General features: G+C 43.3%; 1 protein-coding gene across 2 annotated transcripts in view; it reads left to right on the top strand.

Annotated features, from left to right (window-relative positions):
• The first annotated feature begins 64 nt into the window (after positions 1 to 64).
• The window catches only part of LOC143299693 (uncharacterized), a 55,694-nt gene continuing 36,761 nt past the window's right edge, over positions 65 to 18,997 (top strand). The window contains exons 1-11 of one of the 2 annotated variants that reach the window (XM_076613051.1): positions 65 to 128; positions 1,056 to 1,691; positions 3,324 to 3,573; positions 4,601 to 4,802; positions 6,285 to 6,505; positions 8,305 to 8,489; positions 9,791 to 10,009; positions 11,000 to 11,225; positions 16,253 to 16,492; positions 17,900 to 18,098; positions 18,629 to 18,797. In XM_076613051.1, the coding sequence (XP_076469166.1) occupies positions 1,182 to 1,691; positions 3,324 to 3,573; positions 4,601 to 4,802; positions 6,285 to 6,505; positions 8,305 to 8,489; positions 9,791 to 10,009; positions 11,000 to 11,225; positions 16,253 to 16,492; positions 17,900 to 18,098; positions 18,629 to 18,797 (2,421 nt within the window). In that variant the 5' untranslated portion in view covers positions 65 to 128; positions 1,056 to 1,181. Of the gene's footprint in view, positions 163 to 1,055; positions 1,692 to 3,323; positions 3,574 to 4,600; positions 4,803 to 6,284; positions 6,506 to 8,304; positions 8,490 to 9,790; positions 10,010 to 10,999; positions 11,226 to 16,252; positions 16,493 to 17,899; positions 18,099 to 18,628; positions 18,798 to 18,997 lie in introns of both variants that reach the window. The other variant, XM_076613050.1, reaches the window with a different exon arrangement.

The following is an 18,997-nucleotide window of genomic DNA, read 5'->3' as shown; positions in this document are numbered from 1 at the left end:
TAATAAGACAGATTGCCCTCCCGTCATACCCCACAATGGAGCGAAATCCGGCGGAAGCGTTGGTTGTGTACAGTGATCATGGAGACTGACAACAAGAACGATCAATAAAGTGATCGTGTGAAGAGACGGTAGGCTTGCTGCACGCCGGCGCTTTATCGACAGGTGTGCAGGCTCGCTGATTGCCACGCAGCCTTTAAGTGGTGCCGAGTAGGGTGTGATCGTAGCATTCTACCGCCACTTCAGGAAATAATTGAAGAAATTGAGAGAGACGGAGAGTCGAGAATGAGAGAGAGAGAGAGAGAGAGAGAGAGAGAGAGATGAGGCCCACATGAAAAAAAAAATGCTACGCTGCATAATCTATTGCCATTACACCACATCCACTTTTCAGTTGTTTTCTCCTGTCCCCTAATTATTATATTTATGCAAAAATTATTTTGTTGTTTTGTTATTGGTATTACTATTCATTATTTAAGCTTGTTTAGTCAAGCAGGGCTGACCCAAAAGTTATGTCTTGCATTCCTGATAATGTTTTTTATACGTCCTTTAGACATATTTTGCAGTTCCTTTTTTTTTCTCCTTTTTAACCTCTTTGATATGCTTTTCTGTCCATCTTTCTACCCTGTGTATGTGTGTGTGTGCATGCATGCATGTGTGTGTGTGTGAGAGAGAATGCATGTTTTCTTATGTGCATTTGCATGTGCACATATTTGTGTTTCAAGTTGCATATCTGTTTGCACTTGTGAGTGTATAATTATATACATGTGTTTGTGTATGCATGTGTACACATGTGTGTTTGTGTGTGTGTGTACAGCTGTAACCGCATTCTGGCATGTTAGCGTTTGTGAATATACAGATTTTGGATACCATACAAAGCAGAATGATTAAACTGTTGCTGATGTTATTTATGGATGCTTGTATCAATCTGTGTCTGGTAGTAAAGTAACAGAATGGCTGCTAAAGTATTGTTTAAATACACAACTAAAGTATTGATTTATGCCTTTCATTTAGATTTTCATATTGGAACAATGCTAACAATTTTTTTAATGTTTTTCCAGATGTTGACTGAAAGAAGATGACTAGTTTTATAGGCATGAACATGTGGTTCTTTCCCAGTATCAGTATATGAATCGGGATCCTGTTTAAAAAAATTCACTGAAGTGACAAGAGTCCCTACAAGCACAATGTCCTATTCCTTAGAATTAGAACGCAAGTTTGAGCTCCGTGACCCAGTGACTCCATACGTTTGTTCCACCCCTGCTGATTTTGAAGAAGAGCGTGACTGGTTAGTGGATCATGTTTTCCCTAAACTGGTCGAGGTGTGTGTCACCCGTGGCACGTACTTCTCACCGGTGGATGTGCGCTGGTCGCCACAAGATTCCCTGACCCAGGAAGGTCACCTGCTACCATCTCTCCTTGACCTCATCAGCCGAAGTGCTCCTTACTTCTTGTGCCTGCTGGGGGAGTGCTACGGACCGTATCGCGGAAACCACCAGACCAGAGATAGAGAAGCACAATCAGGCTCGAACAGTGAGTCCATTGATTGGCTGGAGCTGAATTTGACCAAGGCCGCACAGAATGGGCATCCATGGGTGCTACAAGACGGTCACCAGCAATGCAGCATTTCTGAGCTGGAGATCTTGGCGGCCAGCCTGCGTGGTCACAGCCACCAGTGCACCTTCTACTTCAGGCAGGTTGGTACACAGGGTGACGGGCGCAATAGCCGAGTGGTTAAAGTGTTGGACTGTCAATCTGAGGTTCCCGGGTTCGAATCATGGTGACGGCGCCTGGTGGGTAAAGGGTGGAGATTTTTACGATCTCCCAGGTCAACACATGTGCAGACCTGCTAGTGCCTGAACCCCCTTCGTGTGTATATGCAAGCAGAAGTTCAAATACGCACGTTAAAGATCCTGTAATCCATGTCAGCGTTCGGTGGGTTATGGAAACAAGAACATACCCAGCATGCATACCCCTGAAAACGGAGTATGGCTGCCTACATGGGGTAAAAATGGTCATACACGTAAAAGCCCACTCGTGTGCATACGAGTGAACGCAGAAGAAGAAGATACACAGGGTGGGCACAGCTGGCTGTTCAGTTCAGTTCAGTTACTCTAGGAGGCATGACTGTGTTCAGACAAATCCATATATGCTACACCACATCTGCTAAGCAGATGCCTGACCAGCAGTGTAACCTGACACGCTTAGTCAGGTTTCTTCTAGTGGCCTTGTGCTTTGGGAAAGGATATCATTCAAGTGGATTATACAAGTAGTAGCAATTCATTGTGTGGTTAGTGTGTATTTATTTATTAAAAAAAAAAAAATTTCTCAAGGCCTGACTAAGCGCGTTGGGTTACGCTACTGGTCAGGCTTCTGCTTGGCAGATGTGATGTAGCGTATATGGATTTGACTGAATGCAATGACACCTCCTTGAGCTACTGATACTGATACTGATGTAAAGGGATATTCATCAGCTCATCTTTTAGTTCAACACAGTTGTGAAAGGCGACTTCCTACTTCATACATAATATGCAAAGACACTGGAACTGCAAAGTCCAGATTCTGACTTTTGGATGTACAAGGAGTGTTCTTGCTTACCTCCATGTTTTCTCTGGTTATCAGGATGCTGTTGGTTAGGAAATATATAATTGATTCCAGCTGGCAAAAGCCTTGTTGAAATGAGAAAACAGAACTACACAAAAACAAGACTATTAAGTCAGATCTTTTCTATGCTCATGTGATATTGGTAATATTCATACTGTGAAAGACTCATCTTGTAACTTTCCATTTTTACTCTGGAATTTCATAACTGAATGCTGAATTTGTTTACTTTTACCCAGTATTGTTAAGAACCATTGAATGATACCTTAGACAAGTCAAGAACATCTTAATTATATTACTAATAAAAGCTGTTTCATATGTGTGCATGTGTGTGTGTGTGTGCTTGCATGGCTCAGACTCAGAATTAGCCCATGACTTATTTTGATTATTGTGAAAACCTGAAAATCCATCACAGTAATCAAAGACATTAAAAATTACACAATTACAAATAAATTCAATCAGTCACCTCTGAGTACATGCATGTTTGTGCACACACTCACAGAAGAATTCAGTCACTGACCTGAATTGTGAGACAGTATGTGTGAGAGAGAGAGAGAGAGAGAGAGAGAGAGAGAGAGAGAGAGAACGTGCATGTATGCTTGTGCGTGCATGCATGCATGATCTGTCCACAATTTAGAAACAACTATTTCATACTAAAACAAATACAGACAGGTATGATAATGTCATGCTCCTTTTTTTACCTTCTTTTTTTTTTTATCTGCTTACAGGCAGAACACATCGACCTAAAATTCCCTGACTTATCCTACGAAGAACGCATGGAGTCATCAAGCTTATTCTTAGCGGAGAGCGAGCATGCGGGACTGAAAATACAGAGCTTGAAGCAAACCATTGTGAAGCGAGGGCTGCCTGTCAGGTACTTCAAGAGTCTGCAGGAACTGGGAGACATAGTGCTAGAGGACTGGACAGCTGTGCTGGACACTGTGTGTCCTCCCCTCTATAACAATGGGCGTTTCCTGGGTGAGTCTGTCGTATTGTGTTTCTTTTCTTGTCACAACAAAATTTTCCCTGTGTGAAATTTGGGGTGCTCTCTCTCTGTGTACACAGGACTCAGTTTACTGTCTCATCCAAATGTCTAAGTGAGCACTGCTCTACATCTTGTTTTGTGAGGTGATGCTGCTGGAACAGTGGTGGCAGCAAAAAGACAATTTAAAACGAAAAGTATATGGGTTTTTGTTGTGTTTGTTTATATCACTTGTGTCTTCAGATGTTATAAACTTCATAGTTGTCTTACTTGATGTTTTCTTTTACTGATGATTTTATTTACATTGTAGTCAAGTTGGGTTATTCATTTACTTTTGTTTCGCCTGTGTCTTAAAATGCTGTATGTTTCTTACCTGAATGTTTTTTGTTTGCCTTTGATATGCGTGTGGTGATGTGGGAAGGGTGTACCAGTTATTCATTTGTTTTAACATCAAATATTTATCTGCTGGTGAGTACCTGAGTGAGCCAAAAGAAAATTTTCTGCTTTGATTGCTTGAAGCAGACAATGAAGTATTTTGATTTGAATTTAGATTGAATTAAACAAATTATAATGTTTAACAATATATTTTCCCCTCCTTAAATAATTGATGCTTTATTTCAAACTGATCCTTCTTTCTATTCTGGCCTCTGCTTTTCTCTCATCGTACTGTGCACATGTTCCCCCATTCACAACACACCTACACATGTCACGCATATATACCACACCACATCTCACAATAAAATGCAGCCAAGTGCATATGCATGCTCATGCGCGCGCACACACACACACACACACACACACACACACACACGTCCACACACACACTTATCCAGAAATGCAACCAAGTGCACACATACGTGCATGCATGCACACACACACACACACACACACACACACACACACACACACTCACACACAAACACACCAAACCACCCACCCACCCCACACACACATCCCCTTTCAAACCCCCTTCCCCATCTGCGTACACATGATTAGCCATATAATGTCTTTGTGATGTTTCAGACACGGAGCACTATCAGCAGTGGGTGTCCCGAGAAGCACTCCTGACCCGACTGCGCAGAGATTTCGTGCCCTCACAAGACATGGAGAATGTCATGACCAAGCTCAGTCAGTTTGTTCTCTCTGCCATTGACGACCAGCCCAAAGAAGCCAACACTGAGCTGCCTGATGCGCAAAAATCTGCCGCTGACATTTTCAGACAAAAGTAAGATGTAGCTAAGGGTAGTGTGTGTTTTTCTGTTGTTGTTGGTTTGGTTTTTTTTTCTCTCTTTTTTCAGTAGTTCTGTTTGCCTGATGTGTTTTAAAGATTTATGTGCAGATGGCAGAAGAGTAAATTGGAAAGGTGTGCGTGTGCTTCCATGTGTATGTGTGTGTATGTGTGTGTGCGTGTGCTTTTGTGTGTGCATGTGTGCATACGTGTGTGCGTGCATGTGAGTGTGTGTGTGTTTGAATGTGTTCAAACTGGTGTGTTATCCTAATATATAGTATCAGAATAATTCAGTATGAGAAGCAAAAAAGAAAAACAAAAAACAAGTACACACACACACACACACACACACACACACACACACACACACACACACACACACACACACACACACACACACACACACACACACACACACACACACACACACACACAGAGCACTCCCAGTCATCAACAAGCCCCATGTGTCCACACATGATAAACTGAGTGCATGATGCAGTCCAATCAATCAGAGAAGAACACGTGGACCTGAAGACAGAAGAATCTAATTCCATCTCTTGCAATGGAGCCCACCTAGCAACCCGATACTTCTACCAGTTCTCATCAGACTGAAGAAACACACACCTACCGGCAGATGCAAAGCTTTACAAACTCTTTTTCCTTGTCTGGATTCGTGTGGGTGAGGCTTCAGAATCAATATCATTATTTCGCAGCTGAAACTTGAGATGGGAGAATGGGTGAATCAATATTATTATTTTAAGACTGAACACTGAGGTAGGATGATAAGGCATCTGTCAAAACCGATATTTATTTTCTTCTCTCCTTAAAATTTTCTTTGTGTTAAGGCAGCTTCAGATTTATTTCAGTGTCAGAAAAGATCGATTTTATCGGATATTCTTTGCCACATTGGTGTCAACATTTTTTTCTACAAAGTAAATCAATGAGAGAAAATGTAGACACACACACATAATGAGAGACTGCCCAAGGCTTCCACTGAGGTATTACATCATTAATAAGCACACTCAAGCTTAATGAACGAATGTGTGCAGTGAAGAATTTGAGAAACTAAAGAGAGAGGTAATGGGGGAGGGAGGGAAGGAGGGAGAGAGAATAGTAAAAACAAAACTTCAGTCAAAAGCAACAACGGGTTGTCACACACACACACACACACACACACACACACACACACACAGAGAGAGAGAGAGAGAGCAAGAGTACAGATTCCATATGGACAGAGAACACAAAAAAAATCAGTTACAAATTGTGACTTTTGAAATATAACACTGATTAATACATACATACAACCACACATTATTTTTGTCTACCCTCTCCACCCTCATACCCCCCTTCTTCCCACTCCACACACACACACACACACACACACACACACACACACACACACACACACACACACATGCCCACACACGCACACACACACACACACTCCAAATCTCTATCAGTCCATCCCCCAAATTTCAGGCCGTCTCCACCACTCCCTTACCAAACCATAGCCGTGCTGAACGGTGACCGGGGCGTGGGAAAGTCCACCCTCTTGGCCCAGTGGTTAGCAGAGTTCGCTGATGAAAACCCAGGTCTTTTTCTTATCCACCACTTCATCGGGGCCGCCACCGGAGACAACGATATCGCTGCCTTCCTCCGACGCTGCACCCGCGACCTGCGTAAACATTTCTTGCTGACAGGTTGGTTTCACTGTGGTGTTTAGATATGATGTGGTTTTCTTCTTACTGTGGTTAATTTGTGTGTGTGTGTGTGTGTTTGAAATTAAGGCCACTTTCTTCAAGGAATGCATGGAATTTGGGCACAAACCTGTGTGTGTGTATCTGTGTGTTCATACCTGCCCATGTGTATGATGTACTTGTGGGCAGATGCATTTGTTTTTTTTTTTTTTGATGGTAAGGAACCATCTTGCCTGCCAAAATTTTTTTTTTAATCAAAGGATATGAGACTGTTCTCAAAAGTACCTTTTTAATATTTAGAGAAAAACATGAGATTGTTCTCAGAACTACCTTCTTAATATTATGAGATTGTTCTCAAAACTACCTTTTTACTATTTACGTAAATGCATGAGATTGTTCTCAAAACTACCATTTTACAGAAATGTGTGTGTGTGTGTGTGTGTGTGTGTGTGTGTGTGTGTGTGTGTGTGTGTGTGTGTGTGACTGAGATAGATTTTTTTTATGATTGCAAGTGTGTATAAATGTGAGCATATGTGCATACATTTAGGTGGTGTTTAGAGGGGGAGCGGAGGGAGGGAGAAGAGTGTATAAAAGTCTTTGTAATTTTCAAACTGTACGCAGCAGACACAGTGGAGTGAATCCCTAATAATAATAATGGATACTTATATAGCACACTATTCAGAAATCTGCTCTAGGTGCTTTACAAAAACGCTTTTGTTAACATAAAACATTATATCTATGTTACATACAGACACCAAAATGTGACTACACGCACGCACACATGCACGCACGCACGCTGCATACATGCATTTTAACATACATGTGTATCTAACAGCTACCCTAACACATACGCACACATAGGCAGGCACAAACTTTCATAAACACACGCACACACAATACACATTCATATACATGCATGTAGTTATGTACACATACATATGTATACACACATAGTCAAGCACAGCTAACGCAAAGGAAGTGGACCTGCCACAATTGAACTTATTGCTGAGGGAAACGGTGAGTTTTGAGATGAGATTTAAAAGATGCGAGGGAATCAGAATGATGGAGGTTATCAGGAAGCTTGTTCCACGTCTTTGGCGATTGAAAAGAAAACGATTTGTGTCCATAGGTCCATAGGTCTTACTTCTGACAATCCCTAATGGCAGGGCACCCACCTTGGAAGCAAGTATCCTTATTTGGACTAGGATTTTTGCTCCCCAATCCACTAGATCTTGAGTAGTGGTCTAGATGCTAGTCATTCAGATGAGACAATGAATCGAGAACCTGTGTGTGTGTGTGTGTGTGTGTGTGTATCGCACATAATGAACCCATGGCAACTAAAAGACTGTCCCTGGCAAAATACTGTAGAAAAATCCACTTTGATAGTAAAACATGAACTTGCTGGCGGAAAAAAAACCCTCCCCCCCCCCCCCCAACACACCCCACCTCCCTCCCCCCAAAAAAGACAAAATAATGGTGGCACTACACTGTGGCAAAATGCTCTCCACTAAGCGAGCTGCTTGAATTTCACTCACAGAAAATGTGTTGCAAAAAAAATATTAAGGGTGTTGCTACACTACACTTTAGCGATGTGGTCCCCACAAGGAGATCTGCATGAATTTCACTCAGATAATGTGTTGTGAGAAAAAAATATCAAAGAGAACAAAGACTAAGAGAAATGTGTTTTGATCACACACACACACACACACACACACACACACACACACAATACTACAGCACAATACAGAACTATTCATACAAACCTTGCACATCTGCCGTCCCTACCCCACCACCACCACCAGAGGTGACGGGGTATGCAGAGCTGGACGACAGCAGCTCCTGGTGGAGCGAGGAGGACGTGGAAACGCCTTCTGACTTCCACTGCCTGTGTCAGGCCTTTGTGGCGGCCCTGAGTCTGGGACCCTGCATTCTGCTGATGGATGGGATCAACAACCTGTCTGCCGCTCCTGGGGTCACCCAGCAAGAGGTCAGTGGCTCTGGAACTCCTGTGGTGGTGGTGGTGGTGGTGGTGGAGGTTCCACTCTGGAAATAATGCATGAAACCATGCAGTATTTTTCTAATACTAAAATATATATATATTTTTTTATCTTATATTTGTAGATCCATACAATATTTTCAATTGCAGCTAACAAATGTTTGAATTCATATAGGTCATTGTCCCGATATTTTTAACTTGTGTAAAATGTGTCCAGATCGAATGTAAACCGTTTCTTAAAACCAAGGGAAGCAAATCCAGTTTTAACCCACATGAACTTTGCCAACTGAGCTCCCTTGACTGACAAGTTCTGTTGGCCAAGCCATGAACTTTGATCCTTTCTGTCGTATCGTACAATGGAGGGATAAGGGAGGACATTGGCTGTCTGTATGAGAAAGTATTAAAACTAATTGTTTGAGATGATAAAATGCTATTTTCTTTTTTGTCCATACAAACTGGTTTGAGCAGACAGTGAGAGCTTTGTGAATAAATGGGCTATTGACTTGGTAACATGTGGCTACACTCTGTGTGTGTGTGTGTGTGTGTGTGTGTGTGTGTGTGTGTGTGAAAATAATTGTGAATATATCCACATATAATGATGTTGTTTTTGGTTAAGTCAACCCCATGGGGGAGCAAAAAAAGAAAAAAAAAAGTTTACTTATCCAAGGTATGGATAAGTCAGCCTTTTCTGAAATAAGATCGACTTATCCAAGGTATGAAAAGTTTTTTTTTGGTTTTTTTTTCAGATAGTAAAACCACTGACTGGTTACCTTATTTTTAAGAATAAGTTTGTGAAAATTTAACTGTTCCTACCTCTATGTTGTATTGATACATGATGCATATTTGGTCATTAGATTTATTTATTAGTTTATATTTATCTAATTATTTTGTGGACTTAAGTTGAGTGTTGGTGGTGCTGACTCCAATATACTACATATATAGGTTAGATATTTGTCTTTTTATCTCTTTCACACTTTTCTTTCTTTTTTTGTTTGGTCCCCTTTACATTTTGTTACATTAGTTCTTCAGTCCATCATTGGTTCACTTTCTAGTTTTCAGTTACGTGTACAGTACTTGCACCTGTCTACAGTTTATGCATTCCTTTACCTGTGGCTTGCAGGATTCATATGCCAGGTGTCTACTTACACAAAGTCAAGATGACCAAAGAAAACTTATTGGGGTAAAGAAGGCCGCTGGCCAGGGCCAAAGAACTATGGCGATACAATGAAAGCAAGGTTGAATTACATGGGGACAGCTGTGTTCAGGTGTGTGCGTGTGTGTGTTGTGGCCAGGTGAAGGAATTTGACTGGCTGCCCGTTTCACTGCCGCATCACTGCCGCATCATTCTGTCCACTGACCGTGCTGACCTCACCTGTCGCTCCCTGTGTCGCCGTGGTGACGTCAAGGTCTTCACTCTGCCTGGGGTCAAGGACAAGTCGTTCAAAATGTCTCTGCTGACCAAAACTCTCAGGCCCCATGTTCTGCCCCACATACAGAAGAGACAGAACAATGTGAGTCTACACTCTGTGTGTGTGTGTGTGTGTGTGTGTGTGTGTGTGTGTGCAAAAATAAATACCATACTGCCATTGACATGTCCAGTAATTACACACATAATCAGATCTGAGAGAATTCTACTTAAAAAGTTACAAAAAATAAAAACCAATGATTTTCTCTCTCTGCCTCTCTGTGAGTCTTATTGTCCCCTGCCCTGCTTAATTAAGCATTGACTACCAAACAAAATAATAATCCTCTCTCTTCCTATCTAATTGTATCTCTACATCTCTGTTTCCATGCCCCTCTCTATGTCTCCCTCACTTAACACAAATACCTGCACACTTGCATATATGATTTTGTACATCATAAACAAAACATATTCTTAGCTTTCATAATCAGCCCATATATGCATAATTCATGAGCTTACACCTTAACAGCAATGACAGGACACAAGATTCTTTAACTCGAACATTAACAAAACAAAAGATATGAGTACAAACTGTTTTTACATCCCAGTTTCGCTACAGCCATGTTCAGGCACTTACACCTAAACAGCAATGGCAGGACCCAAGATTCTTTAGCCCCAGCATTAATGCCATGTCAGTTCAGACAGCATTTACATCCCAGTATCACTTCAGTAACATTCTTTATTCTCTCTCTCTTTTTTTTCTTTTATAAATCTGTTTATTTCTAATTCTGCCCTCCATTGTGCATGATCACTCAAGACAGGAAAATACTGCAGCCAAGTCACTTCAGATGTGACAGTATTGTATTGTATTGTATTACTCTTTATGTCACAACAGATTTCTCTGTGTGAAATTGTATTACTCTTTATGTCACAACAGATTTCTCTGTGTGAAATTTGGGCTGCTGTCCCCAGGGAGAGGGTGTCGCTACACTGCGAGCACCACCACCCTTTTTTTTTTTTCTTTTTTTTTTTCTTTCCACCCTCTGCATTGCTCTTGATGAAACAGAAGAATAACAACATGGACATGTCTCACGTACAGATCACGGACATGCGGTTGACCACGTCCCCACTGGCGCTGTGTGTGCTGGGGACAGAGCTGAACGTGCCCACTACCTTCCAGGACTTGGAGCGGTTTGTGGACGACCACTACGAGACGACAGCTCTGCAGGTCTTTTGGACCAACTGTCTGCAGCAGTGGATCACTCAGCACAGCTGGCTCTGTGACGAGGAAGCTTCCGTCATTTCCAAAGATGACGGCACTTTCGGTACGTTTCCCCTGTGATCATGGTGATGTGCATTATTTAGGCAGTATATTTGGCATTGTGATGTATTGAGTTAGTTTGAAGTATTCAGATTGGTATTTTAAGCGTTGTGATATGGTTTTTAAGTATTGTGATATATATTGCATCATTTAGGTATTATGATAAGAAATTGCATCATTTAACTCACTCGAGACGACAAGTTTTCTCCCTTGCTTTTCCCCACAGACGGCCCATTTGTAAGGGTTTGGAAAAAAATGACAAAAAATACAAAATACTGTGTAAGAAAATGAAACTTTCAGAACTGGTTTATTACGTGTTGAGCTATTACATATAAAAAAAATCAAATTTATCATCTTATTTTTACAGTTTTGCCATATGTAGAAAATAATGCCAATTTTTCACCCTGAATCACCATACCCATGCTCGCTTTCTGCATTAAATTCGCTTTCTTCTTCGTCATCATCCATCTCTTCAATGTCCGACCCTTCAGTTTGTAGCATTTCAAGTACTTCGGCAACCCCAAAACATTGCCGTCACTGCCTTGTTCGCATCACAACATTTTGAGAAGAGCCCGCTTTGCTGACAGGCTGGCACGCGAGCAGACGACTGGTCAGTGACTTTGTCAGCGTGTGTGAGACAGGCCACACATCATAGACTAACCAATCATACTGTTCGATTGTGGAGTGACCCAGAATAGCGCACTCTGCTTGGCTAATCACAAAATCACGTGTACAGCGCATGATGGAATTTTACTTTCGGAGAATGCTATTCCATTCCTATTCTATTCATTCGTCCGAAACCGAATACGTTTTGTGAAGGAATGCGTGAGTATTCCTTCGTCCGGAAAGAGTTAAGTATTGTGATAGTAGATACACATTTTTGAGTGTAAAGATGTGTGTGATGATTGGGTTTTATTTGTGCGTGTGTGTGTGTGTGTGCTTAGATTACTATTTATGTTTATGCAGGGTTATATATGGAAGTTGCCATTTTAGTGTTTAAATGCATGTAGTACACATCAATTTTTACATTGTACAGTACAGTCAAGCATGTTTTACATGGAAAGGTGCTATGTCAGTGATTATCAAGACTTCTCACTTACTTTCACTGTGACTGCTACAGACACAGTAATGTTCACAGATGGAGGTTTTTGTAAAGCTTGTCCAACACTGATGCTTTTCACTGTCGCCATTTTTTTGTGAACTCTTACAATCTTTTTTAAGAAGTGATAGCTTTTTTTTTTTTTTTAAATCCATGTGGTGGTGAGTTCTTCCACAATATACTAATTAACAGCTACTTGCAGAATGTCACTGTCAGAGGTCCTGAAACCTGGTTTGGTTGTGAGGGCACTGCAGTGCTGAACACATCACCAACATTCTCTATTTCTCCATTATCCAGTCATGGGATACCCCGAGTTCCAGGTGTTCCACAGGATAATTGCATTTTTAGAGTCTTTTCCTTCCCCACAATCAGTGTCATTGTCATTATTAACTCTCTCCATACGAACGGCGAAAGAGACGACGTTAACAGCGTTTCACCCCAATTACCATCATCAAAATATTGCAAGCGGAAGGCTCTTATACTGAAGACGTGAATGTTGACAAAAAATACCACAGTTCTGATGATGGAAGCTGAAGGTTGGGTCGGTCATTCAGACACCCACTGGACATCCAGGGGTCTGTGTAGAGGAGAAGAGAGGACTGGCCGTACTGAGTGAGTTAAAAAGATATAATGTTCTTCATGCATTCTGGCAGGCAGTTCTTTTTTCGGTGTGCATTCTGTACTGCACTGGTTTCTTCTTGTTTTCTTTTTTTTTTTTTTTTTTTTTGCTGCCCCATCATCTGCACCGTTTCAGTGGCATTACTCCCACGCCGCTCATTTAGATTCCCTCATACACAGCCACACCCGGGTTCGTCCGTCGCAGTTCCAGCGTCGGCAGTCCACAGGGAACCATCGATGTTAGGTCGCCAGGAGGCCACACACCAGAGGAGACCCTGCACTGCTGCTGAGTCACTTCGGTGGTGTTCAGTGGTGCCTGTTCTGTTTTAACGTACTTAGGACACCACCTACTAAGCCCCCTACTAACGACAATAATGGCTTAGTCGCGGAGCCAGACTGAGTGAGCGTCCCTCCCAGAGTGGAGACCGCCACCACGTCCCTCAAACAACAGCCCCCCATGAATCTGCCGACACTGACGACATTGACAGGACTCACCCCAAGCACGGAAGTGGAGGGGTATCGAAACTGAGGTCACCATGAGAGCAGGGCATGAAAGGCCACAGACTTTGAGACTATTTTGTTTATATTGATGACGATGAAGGAGCAGGAGGATGACGATGATGATGACGATGTTGCTATAGAGGTCCATTTTGGTTTGGGACTGCGTGACAAGGCTGTACTCTACGCTTCCTGTCATAATGATATCCCGGCGTTAACCAGGCCCGAGAGATACAGACACTTGCAGTGTTGGTCAGGTAATTAGAGCAACACACCCAAAGACGCATCCTTGAAGCGGATGACACTCGACTGTGTGGTCCCAGTCTCCCCATTTAAGCCCACAGCACACTCAACTCTGGGTAGGAGCCGGCCACGGGCCGAAAAACCCACCTCCGCTGGGATTCAAACCCGCGTCCTCCCAGCCGTCAGTCCGCGACGCTAACCACTTCGCCACAGCGGCTGGTTTTCTTCTTGTTTTCATTACCTCCTCTGTAATACTACATCTTGGTAAGGCTTCCTGTTCTTTGACCTGTTCCTCCATTGTTTGTAACCTTCTGTTACACAGATGATAGCGTTCTTGGTGTGTTTGTCCATAGTGGATGGCATTACCTCTACTTCTTGAAGAATGATATGACTTTGAATAAGTCTTTATAATCATCCACCCACACCATCACTTTCCCAACTGCATGAAGTCTGGTTGCCTTCTTCAAGAATGATGTATCTTGGGTAGGTCTTCTGCATGGTGATGAATTTGTCCCGTCACACAATGCTTCTTCCACAGAAACAATATCAACAACCTGTGTGCATAATCTGAATATTTATCTGTCACAAGACGGGCGCAATAGCCGAGTGGTTCAAGCGTTGGACTGTCAGTCTGAGGGTCCCGGGTTCGAATCACGGTGACGGCGCCTGGTGGGTAAAGGGTGGAGATTTTTACGATCTCCCAGGTCAACATATGTACAGACCTGCTAGTGCCTGAACCCCCTTCGTGTGTATATGCAAGCAGAAGATCAAATACGCACGTTAAAGATCCTGTAATCCATGTCAGCGTTTGGTGGGTTATGGAAACAAGAACATACCCAGCATGCACACCCCCGAAAATGGAGTATGGCTGCCTACATGGCGGGGTAAAAACGGTCATACACGTAAAAGCCCACTCGTGTGCATACGAGTGAACGCAGAAGAAGAAGAAGAAGAATCTGTCACAAGGTTTTGGTCCTCTCCTACTGCTTCTGACATGTTGTCCAAATGGCTTGGGAAGAAACAGAAATCGGTAGTTTTTCAACTGATTTATTTTTCTCCTTTCAGCAAATGGCAGAAAGATCAACCAATGTCAGTGTTGTGACCCAGACTTGCCTTTTTTTTTCTTCTTCCTGTCCCACCATCTGCACTGTTTCAGTGGTATCACTCATATGCTGTTCATTCCTAGACCCCCATTCTGAGTACTTCAGTCACAGTCCACAGAGAACTATCAACATTAGGTTTCCAAGAGGCCACACACCAGAGGAGAACCAGTACTGCTGCTGAGTCACTTTAGTGGTGTTCAGTGGTGTCTGTCCTGATTTAACCTACTTTGGACACCTCCTGCTAAGCCTCCAAACTTTGCTGTGTTTTGATGGGTGGCTACTCTCTGATTTAGCATACTTAAGACACCTACAAAGCCCCCAAACCTTGCCATGTTTCAGACTAGTCAGGGTGGCTGGCTACTGTTCTGACACTGATTTAACATACCTAGGACACCTCTTACAAAGCCCCCAAACCTTGCCATATTTCAGACTACACAGGGTGGCTGGCTACTGTTCTGATACTGATTTAACATACCTAGGACACCTCTTACAAAGCCTCCAAACCTTGCCATATTTCACACTACTCAGGGTGGCTGGCTACTGTTCTGATACTGATTTAACATACCTAGGACACCTCTTACAAAGCCTCCAAACCTTGCCATATTTCACACTACACAGGGTGGCTGGCTACTGTTCTGATTAACATACCTAGGACACCTCTTTCAAAGCCCCCAAACCTTGCCATATATCAGACTACACAGGGTGGCTGGCTACTGTTCTGATTAACATACCTAGGACACCTCTTACAAAGCCCCCAAACCTTGCCATATTTCAGACTACACAGGGTGGCTGGCCACTGTTCTGATACTGATTTAACATACCTAGGACACCTCTTACAAAGCCACCAAACCTTGCCATATTTCAGACTACACAGGGTGGCTGGCTACTGTTCTGATACTGATTTAACATACCTAGGACACCTCTTACAAAGCCACCAAACCTTGCCATATTTCAGACTACACAGGGTGGCTGGCTACTGTTTTGATTAACATATCTAGGACACCTCTTACAAAGTCCCCAAACCTTGTCATATTTGAGACTATACAGGTTGGGTGGCTACTGTTCTGATTTAATGTACTTGTATCATATTGTATTGTATCGCTCTTTTTGTCACAACAGATTTCTCTGTGTGAAATTCTGGCTGCTCTCTCCAGGGAGAGCGCGTCACTTTGCTGAGAGCACCACCCTTTTTTTGTTGGTTTTTTTTTCCCTGCAATTTTATTTGTTTTCTTATTGAAGTGGATTTTTCTGAGGAATTTTGACAGGGACAAACTTTTTGTTGCCACTGTACCTCCGTTTATCATCTCATCTAAATGACTACTGTCCAGACCACTACTCAAGGTCTAGCGGACGGGGAGAAAATACTGTGGGATTCGAACCAGTGCACCCAGATTCTCTCACTTCCTAGGCGGACTTATTACCACTAGGCCAACACTCCTAAAAAGCCCCCAAACCTTGCCATTGTTCCAGACTACTCAGGGTGGGTCGCTGATGCCCTGTGCCTGCTGTCTGTGGCGCGGGGGGGTCTGCTGCAGAGCGAGCTGCTGCAGCTGTTACGCAGACTGGGGTACGCCGGGAACCTGGAGGTCACCACCCTGCACTGGCTACGCTTCCGTCTGCAGGCCGGCGCTTTGCTGTGGGAGACGTCTGACGGCCGTATTCGCTTCTCCCACCAGCACCTGCACGACCTTACGGAGTACGCCCTTCTTCGTAAGTGACTGCTTCAGTGGTGCTGGTGTCTTTTGCGGCTTTGGCAAATTTGGAGCACATCATTTCCCCCCCTGCTTTTGATTTTTTTGTTTTTTTGTCTTGTTTTTTCTTCATCTTCCTTCTACCCGCCTAAACAAAACAAAACAAAAAAGATTGTTTCATTCTGCTTTGAACGAAACACTTGTAACATCTGCTTAAATGTTCACCCAGTGCATGCAACAGAAAGAAAACTGCTAGTAACAGGCATATCAAACAGTAAAACAAATGCTCAAGTTTATGTGATAAGAAACTCTAGGGAGAGCTGGACAGTACCAAGTCTTCAGAGAAGAAGCCCCCCTCAGACAAGTGTTTTGTCCTTTAACTCCTTACACTGTAAGGGGGCCGGGCCGCACCCAGGTCATGACTCCTGGATGCCCTTGTATTGCCACATTTTCTTTTTTCTGTTTTCCTGGTCCTCATCAGGTTCAAACCCACACCTTCAAGGTGGTCACCACTTCAGGACTAAGTCACCTTTTCTGGCAGACATTTTAACCACTGAGCCATAGTACGCCTAGTTTCAGTAGGGAAATTTAATCCTTATGAAGTGTACTTTCATTCCTCCTCGACCAGATCCAGCTGGAAGTCTTTTCTGCTGCTTCTGCCATTACCTTGAGAGCCCGTGTCCTCTCTCTGCCAGAAATCGACAGCTGTTTCATGAGGCTGTGGGCAGATGCGCCCACAAACCCTCTTGCACCAATCTCTATGGCGAGGACTTTGGCTTGGAAGCCAGATTCTCTCAGGTTGCTGGCTAGGCTAACATACTTCTCTGTCTTGTAGATGTGGGCTTCCTCCATTCTGCTTTTGTATGGCACAGTGAGCTCAATCAGAATCACTTGTTTTGTTGCCTTGGAGTGGAGTACTATGTCAGGTCTCATGCCGCTCTTGCTGATGATTTCCGGGTGTTTCTCCCCCTCTGGAAGGTCAGCTGTGCATTCCCAATCTTCGGCACCATCAAGCAGCCCACGTTTCCATGCTTTGGAAACTTTGGATGCTGTTCCTGGCCAGACTTTATTGCCTTCTGCCGAGTGGAACTCTACTGGAACTTCTGGTGGGGTTGGTGCTCCTTGGACAGTGCTCACCATGTGTGCAATTTCTTTTAGGACTTGGTTGTGCCTCCATGTGTACCGTCCTTGGCTCAACACCACTTTGCATGAGCTGAGGACATGTTTGTCTGCCACTGTTTGTTTGCCATGGCAGAGTGGGTACGCAGGGTCATCTGTACTCACTGAAATAGTGATGGCCTATTGAAAAAGACATGGAAGAGGAAGTTTATAACTTACATGTGTGTGTGATATTTGAAACCAGAATAAAGAAGATGACTTCTTGTCGCTGACGACTGTGTCCAGCCATAACCCTGTGTGTGTGCAGGGTCTGTATCCTTCACCTCCAGTGACCTTGACCCCAACTGCCAACTGCCCCACCAAAGCAGCAAGCGCAAAGTGCACCAGCAACTGGCCAGCTTCTTCGCCCAGCAACCGTTGTCGTGGAGACAGGCCCAGGAGTTGCCATGGCACATGATGATGTGTGGTGACCTTCAGGGCCTCCTGTCCTACGTCACACACAGCAGGTCAGTCATTGTATTGTGTTGTGGTGTGTTGTGTTGTGTTGTGGTGTGTTGTGTTGTGTTGTTTTGAATTACTCTTTGTCACAACACATTTCTCTGTGTGAATTTTGGGCTGCTCTCTTCTGCCCCCCCCCCCCCCCCCCCCCCCCCCCCCCCCCCTCACCCCTCCCAACCCTTTTTTCTGCCTGCAAGTTATTCGCTTACCCATCAAAGTGGATATCTTTGTACATAATTCTCCCAGGGAAAACCCTTTTGTTGTCTTGGGTTCTTTTACATGCACTAAGTGCATGTTGCACACAGGACCTTGGTTCATTGTCTCATCCAAATGGCCAGTGTCTGTTAATTCTGTTCTTTACATTTTTGCATTGTGCCTCATATTTAGTGGATATGGTGCATAATGTAAAAGAAATGAAAAAAAAAAAAATCTGAACATAAAACATAGTTATACATAATACATAAAATCCTACATATTAACTGAAATGAGGAAATCTATTGTGACGCAACATTCACCAGTATGTTTGAACGTGGCACAGGGTGGTCCACCTGTTTCTAGCCAGACAGAGCCAGTACCCCGACGCCCACCATGATCTGCAGATGTACTGGAACATTCTGGAAAAACACAGCATGAATGCCGGAGTTCAAAACATACAGATGCTGAAAGACCTGGGGCTCTACACTCTGCCAGCTTCCTTCACACTGTCGGTAAGTCCTGCGTGTGAAGGTGCTCTTTTACACAGTTTTACAGTTTGACTAGGAGAATGATAAGTCAGTCACATGTTGTTCTGGACTTTTAGCAAAACATTACTTCTTGATTCCAGAAAGAAGCTTTTCCGTTGGCAGTTTTGCCTTCATTAGACATATTTGCCTGTGGAATTTTGCTGTCCAGTCCTTACTTTGGTATG

The sequence above is a fragment of the Babylonia areolata genome, chromosome 25, assembly GCF_041734735.1.
Source record: "Babylonia areolata isolate BAREFJ2019XMU chromosome 25, ASM4173473v1, whole genome shotgun sequence".
NCBI lineage: Eukaryota > Metazoa > Mollusca > Gastropoda > Neogastropoda > Buccinidae > Babylonia > Babylonia areolata.
The sequence above is the reverse complement of the archived record's forward strand: the minus strand, read 5'-3'. Positions and strand labels throughout refer to the sequence as shown.